Source organism: Drosophila bipectinata, chromosome 2L (genome assembly GCF_030179905.1).
Source record: "Drosophila bipectinata strain 14024-0381.07 chromosome 2L, DbipHiC1v2, whole genome shotgun sequence".
Lineage (NCBI taxonomy): Eukaryota > Metazoa > Arthropoda > Insecta > Diptera > Drosophilidae > Drosophila > Drosophila bipectinata.
Window position 1 is genome coordinate 17,916,551 of NC_091736.1, and position 7,226 is coordinate 17,923,776.

The 7,226-nt window shown below is 45.7% G+C and overlaps 1 protein-coding gene across 1 annotated transcript; it reads right to left on the reverse strand.

Annotated features, from left to right (window-relative positions):
* Positions 1-1,115: 1,115 nt before the first annotated feature.
* On the reverse strand, positions 1,116-3,847 carry LOC108132210 (uncharacterized). The gene is made up of 3 exons (XM_017251534.3): positions 1,819-3,847; positions 1,673-1,769; positions 1,116-1,619 (listed from the first exon to the last, which is right to left on the reverse strand). Exons 1-3 carry the CDS (start codon positions 3,745-3,747, stop codon positions 1,168-1,170), a joined length of 2,478 nt encoding a protein of 825 aa, XP_017107023.3. The 5' UTR covers positions 3,748-3,847; the 3' UTR covers positions 1,116-1,167.
* Positions 3,848-7,226: the final 3,379 nt, after the last annotated feature.

A 7,226-nucleotide genomic window follows, 5' to 3' on the forward strand; every position in this document is an offset into this window, starting at 1 on the left:
TTGCAAGCGGCTCAAGTGCAAAATCGAATTTAGGTAACGGAATTTCATCCTGCTTGCCAAGGCTCCCCTGGTCGCTCTTTTTTTTTTTAACCACCTATCAGCCAGCTTCCCACTTGGCTGCCAACATTCTCCCTGGCCCGTCCTGAAAAAAATCCACCTTTTCTAACCACTCTTAACAGCAGTCGACGATGCGACGATGGCGATAAGCGCCTGGAACATGCGTGCTAAAAACACACACTCAAATCCATGCAGAGAAAAAAATATAAAGTTAATTTGTATAACTTTTTATAAGAATTTAAGTCCCTTAGAATAATTGTAGATCTGTAACCTATGAAAGAATAAATCACAAATGTGCCAACAAATATCCCTATTGTAGCAGTGCACTTAGGCACCTGTGTTCGCCCTAATGCTGGTCACAAAAACAAAGGCAACGACTAGCCAAAGGGGTGGCTGGTCGGGCGCCATTGGTGGGAAGGGCTGCTTAGCTCGGGGTCAAAGGGTGTTGCAAATTCAGCTGGAGTAGCAGTAGCAGCAGCAGCAGCAGCATCAGCACCTTTGCCATTAACCCAACTCGGTTCGTTTTGGTTCGGTTTTTGCTGGATGCAGCTTCTTCTTTTTTGCTATTAGTTTTCGCCACATGTTTGTGTGTGCCACCCCTTCGTTCTGCCCACTTCCCAGTCCTCAGACGCAGCCCCCAGCCCTTCCCTCGGAGCATACCCGTACTCACCTGTTCGTTTTTTGTTTTAAGTGCAACATGAAATGTGCATACCAAGGAGCAGGCCAACCCGACACGGACATGGGGTGGACAGACGCCCGACTCTCCTCATCTGCATTTTGCTTGGCTCATCCTCGGATGCCAGCTGCCTGGCCCCCGCAGCCCTGACCCCCGATCCACCGCAGTGTAATACACTCCCAGTGGCTGTGCCAGGGTGTGCATGTAAGCATGTTACTAGTGCCCTGCTCTCCATGTGCTACCGATGTTTTCGTAGTCTAGTTTGGGCCTGGAAACTAAGATATATGGCAGCTGCCAAAAGATGCAAAACATGGCTTTTCTATACATACTCGGATGAGTCGGACAGCCAGTACCAATTGCGAACGCAGCGGACTCTTTTCTAAGATGTAATAAGGTATGATTAATTCTTAAATTGTACAACGATCTTTCGAATCCTAAAATCCTACTACTGTCCTACTATTGTTTCTGGTCCCCCTCGGCGGTGACGTAGAGGTTCCCAACAGGAAACTTGCGGAGAGTGTGTCCTTCTCCACCGCGTTACACCTCCGCTCCAGGCGGTCATATTCGACCCACAGCTTGTTCACGACCTTCCTCTTGTTATCCGAAAAGTCAACGGACGCATCGAAATCTTTCAGCAGGGCGGGATAGTGCATTAGGCAGCCCATCTTGCGCAGGTTCTGTTGCTCCTTTTTCAGGCGCTTGTGCCGCAGAACTTCCTTGTGAAGCCGATCCCTGCACTGTTTCTTAGCTTCCTGCCGCTGGCGGAGCCTTCGCTTCAGCTGGTTAAGCATATTCTTGGCCATCGTTTCCTTGTTCTTCCAGTGGGCCATTGCGTGCATATTGTAGGTGACGACCTCACTGAGACGTCGCAGTTCGATGTCCTTTTCTATGGGTAAAAGGAAATTAATATGGGAATTTATAAAAAAGGGACTAAGCTACCTTGAATTTTGATGACCAAGGAGTCGTTATGAGCCTGATTAGACAGATATTGGTTCACCGACAAGCCGTTGACAAGGCATTCCATTTTCTCTGCCAACTAAAGGAAAAATGGAAAAATGATAACTAAATATATTGAAAGTTCTTACCGTGGAAATCATCGCATATCGATGTTGCATGAAGAGCAAATCCCGCCGCACCGCAGACACCTCGTTCCGGGTTCTGACCATTTTCTTTAGTAGGTCGTCGACAACTCCTTTCAGGCGATCGAAGCCGTCCTTGAGCAGAATGCTCCGTACCTTGGACTCGAATTTCGTGTTCTTTTCGTCCAGTATAGCCTGGCCGGCCTGTTCTTCCTTTTGCAGTTTGACCAAGAGCTCCTCCTTGGTAGCCTCTAGGGCGTGCATGTGCTCCAGTCGATGATCCAGTTCCTCGAGCACGAACTTGTATCGGCGTTGGCTTATCGCGTGACTTATCGCCTGGCTTCGATTGGGCTGGGTGATGAAGGAGAAGACCTTCCTCCGCGCGTAGTACTCTGTGACTAGTCTGTCGAGGCTCTGGTTTTTGTACATTTCCTCCTGATAGTCCTTGGCAAGCACGTACAACTGCTCCTGCAGCTTTTTCTTGTCCAGAAAAAGGCGCATACGAACATCCGGGTGCTCTGCGTGTTTGACAATTTGGGTGATAATATGGTCCAGGAAGTTTTCGATGGCCTCCAGACTTGCCATACGTATCTCGAGTGAGCTAGACGAGGAGCTTTCGATATGAACCTTCGTGCCGCGAGGTTCGATATTCATCATACTTTCCGTTATATCAAAGATTGATGATTTCTCCTCACCATGATACGAGATTACCTCATCGCTGTCAGACAGGCTGCAGAGACTGATTTCCGATACCTGGCTTGGGCTTTTAGAATTCCTGGGAGGTTCACTTTCCAGTTCTAGGTCGAGGGACTGGGTGCCTTCCTCCCACACGAAGGATTCTGGTTTAAGTGTGACTTTTTTTTTTCTAATGGTCTCATCACTACTAGGTTTAATCCCCTCCACACTCGAGGAGGACGAAAGTTCCTCTATATCCGGAACTCCTCTTAAGATAGTGTGCAGGAAATTATATCGCTGTTCTTGTATATCTTCTTCCGGGGGTCTACCTCCGATATCAATCGTACTCCTCTGTGATGGAGGCCTTGAGCTCTTTACTGAAGTCGGATCAAGATAATCTCTGGATGCCACCGACTTCATTTTTGCTGCTGCATTAGTAGCTGGCGCTTCTTCCGAAAGCTTTTGAAGAGGCTTTAAATAATATATTTTATTAGGCTCCAGATCTAGACTACGCCACGGCTCATTTTTTCTGCTTCTGCGACCTCTTTGACTGAACCTTGAAACACTCGACGTGTAACTTCCTTCGGACGATTCCATGCTCCCCAAACCCGACAAGGCAAATCCTCTAGAGGAACGACTACGGCTAGATAACCGACTTTGCCTGCGTGATGATTGTGTAGGAGTTGACTTCGAGGAAGCCGTAGCGCGTTCAGATCTAGGTGCAGATCCAGAAGATGTTGATCTGGAAGTTATAGACCTGTGTACAGATCTGGAAGATATAGATCCATGCACAGGTCTGGAAGGTTTGAATCTATGTATAGATTTGGACGATACAGATCTGGGCACGGATCTGGAAGATACAGATCTAGACACAGATTTAGGGGATCCAGATCTAGACTTCGTTTTTTGGGAGAAGGTCAAGGTTATTTCTTTATTCTTTTTTTTCTTGGGTGGATCATGCGTGAGGAACATGGTCTTTTTTTGTGCCTTTTTTACAACCTTCTTGATTTTTCCAATATGGAAGGAGTGTATTTCCGTTTCGGTCTCAGTGTTCATGGTACTTGGCTTGGAATATCTATCTGTCGAGGAGATTGATTCTGAGTCAGATACTCCCTCAGAGGGTTCTGCTGCGATTTGCGGCATATCCGCTTCTGCCTCATTTTGCAGCATATCCGGTTCTGTTTCATATTGCAACAAATCTGATTCTGTTGCGCTTTGCAACATTTCCGCCGAATCGATCTCGTTCTTGTCAGAGTCCATGGCAATAATAAGCAATTAAAACTCAAGAAGAACTATAAACAATTGCGAAATAAAGTGCTAAGGGGAACAAGAACGTCAACGGGTGTGTACAAGTGTGATATTTGAATGAAAGCAAACTAAGTCTCAATAATTTTTAAGCAAACGCTTTCACTTTTAAACTTTTCCGACTTTATTTCGCACTTAAAACATCATGGCCAACACTCTGCGCAGGCACTCGGCACCTCATGCGGCTCGGAGCGTTTACCTGGCCAAGAAAGGAGGAAAAAGCCCAATATCTGATTCTACCTTTTTGGCTGACTAACTTGTCTGTGTCGCCCGCCCCCCGAGGCAGCTGCCTGTTGTTGGTTAATATCATCACTCATGTATGCCGCATACTAAAGAGAATTTATCATGTCTGTTGCTGCTGCTGCTTCTACTTCTTCTACTGCAGCTATAAAAAATAGAAGGATCTGGGGACGAGTGCCGGAAAGTGCGGAAAATTCAGAGGTTCGAGGCTTCTGGGCTTTCGTCTGCATTGCTTGCCCCAGGGCCGTGGCGCCACCCATTGTCGCTCAAGTGTTTCGGCAACTGGCTTGCCATCTATAAGAAAAGCGATGGCAAACGAGAAAACTAGTTGCCTAGGGAAAGGAGGTTTGGCAAGAAGGGTATCTGTCTGTATGAAGAAAGAGGTAGGCTGTATCAATAAAAAATGACCGACTTAAGATTCAAATACTAGGCCCAGAAAAATTATATCATTAGAATAATTAATTATCAAGAGAATCAAATCAGAAACATGTCAGAAAAAAAATCATTACGTGGAATGGAATACAATTCCTATCACTGGGTATCTGCCATTCGACGACGCCACAGTGACACCTTTTTGTGGCCTTTAGTTTAGTTTGATGCTGCTGCCATGGCTGCTGGTGCATATTCGTAAATTCGTTTACGTTTACCTAGCTCGCTGGAACCCCGCCCGGCCCATAGCCTTCCCTTTGGGCCACCGCCATCAGCTAAGTAGATTTGGGCAACCTGCATGCAGCCGTGCTGCAGCTGCATCGTTTGAGTGGGATATATATACCCATATATATAGTGATTTTTTTTTTGGGTAGTGCGGGTGGAGAATCGGTGGGGGGATGGGGCAAGAGATGCGGGGCCAGCTGCCCTCTCCCTGGGATTTTTGGCAAATTGCCTAAAACTTTCTTTATATTTCGTGTAATGAATTCCAGCGAGAGACGGCTGTAGACGAGAGTAGCAAAATGTTGGCTCTGCTGGCCGAAACCGAAATAAAGAAAAAAAGAGTACAACGGAGGAGAGTGCGGCAAGTGTTGCATACATTGCGTATGCGTAATGTGTAACAGATATTCCACATACGCCGTGTGGTCGGGTGGTGTGTGCGAGTTCCGTTTCCGCAATTAAAATGTTGATTACATGAAGTACGACTGCCGCTTGTTTGTTTCCTTTTTGCCACGCCCCCCGCCACCGCTCACGCCACTGAGCTGTTGGTGCCACAAAGGAAAACGGAAATTATGTGTAGATGCGGGCGTTGGCGCTTAGCTAAGCTTTTCATTCAGCATTAACAGCGGCAACAATGAGCAGAGCACATAAATTGCAAACATTTGACTGGGATGCGATAAGGAGTCCGATAGGACCGGCAACCGCGGGGCGGGATGTCTGCAGAGGAGGCGCTGGGCGGGTTTAATGAATTACCTCTGTGGCAGAGACGAGACAAATGATAAACAAGAGCCCGGTTCCAAGGATTCTGCAAAGTTGAAAACAAAAAAAGCCCGCAAAAATCGACAAAGTTATTTTTAACCACAAAGTATTTAAAAAGAGGCATGGCTAATAATCTAAACGGTTGGTTTAATTATTTTTAGAACCCAAAAGAAAAGAAGTAAAAAAACCGTTTCAGGAATGCTAGATTTGTTTACTTCAGTAGTACCCTGTCCTGGCTTGAAAGGATCGTCCAAATATAAAGCAAATTCTAGTTAATTTGCAAGATAAAGCCCAAGTCCTGCATGTTAAAAAAAAAAATAATGTACACTTGGCCAAGTTGAATGCTCCAACGGCTGACAAAAAACATGCCTTACACCGTAATTAAATCAATCATACGACCTGTTGGTAAGGAGCCAAGACAGAAACAGAAGCGAAAGGAGCAGCCTGAAAGGAGCCGGGCAGGGAAGGGCAGATAGATGGGAGGCAACAGGCGCGACGAAGGCAACGCCCCCGCACACACCTGGAGAAATTCACGGCTCTGCCCCACACTCAGTCCCGAGCCCAGTCCACTTTCTGCCCCCCTTGTTTAGCATAAATGAATATTTATAATTCAAACGCCTTTGCCCGTGCCAGCTCTTGCCGTTCCTTCAGTATGCAAAGCAGTGGCGGCGACTGAAGATCCGCAAAGTGCCTTTTTTTTGGGGGGGAGCAGGAGAAAGTATCGGAGGTAGCCAGATAGAGAGGGAGAAAAACAGGTGGGTAAGCGTGAAAGAAGGAATAATTTTTTATGAATATTTATTTGTTTTTACGAAATCGAAGTTATGCATTTGCTGCTCGCTTCTTTCTTGCTGGAAATAATGCTCTGTTAGACATGTGCCCCCCCATCCATTTACCCATTTTCCAACCTTCGAAGTGCCATCAAAGTTTTCCCTTCTTCGACTGCTGAAAGGTGCGTAAGACAATTTAATTTATTTGATGCATTAAAGCAGAAATATTAACGCTATAAATCAATGGGAACAAAAGTTGTTCTTCGTTGTGTTGTTTTTGCTGTCCCGCGCTGCTCTTGTTTAAGTGTATTTCGTATTAATTTATGTGTGTGCCCTTAACCCTACCCCCGCCCCAACCCCCTGCATATATCCTGTCCCTCTGGGCCTGGCCGAAAAATTTTCGCTTCGTTTTTTCCTTTGCGCGTATTTTTTATGACAGCTGCGGGCAAAGTTATGGGACTAAAAGTTGACATTTGGAGTGGGAGAGGGGTTGGATTCTGATTTAGGGTGGGAGGGATGGATTTCGAAGGCCATCAATACAGTTATGAATTCATAAGAAGTCGTTACCAAGGACAAGACTAAAATTATTTTAATCTTTTTTAGTCAGAAAATTCCTCACAAATATCATTTCCGATTATAATTGCTTATTCTTTTAAGAACTCTTCATATATATATTTTTTGCTTTACTTGGGATTTGGGCATTTTAGCCACAAACGTTTTGGTTGCTAAAGGAATCCGATTCAGTTAAGCCAGACTGCACCATTAGCTAAGCAAACAAAATATGCAGAGTCCTCAGAACCCCGAACTCAGTGCCTCGGACTCGCCTCTTTAACCCCATATTTTTTGCCGAAACCCTCTCTGGTCTTGCCAAGTTGAGAACCACATAAGCTTAAAAATTTCAAGTGCCGCACCGATTTTAACCCATTCCCAAAAATGAAGTAAAATGCCACTGACCCAGGACGAATTTTGAGATAGAAAAGGAGGCGGGGGAGTGCACACTGAGAAGATTTATTTCCGACT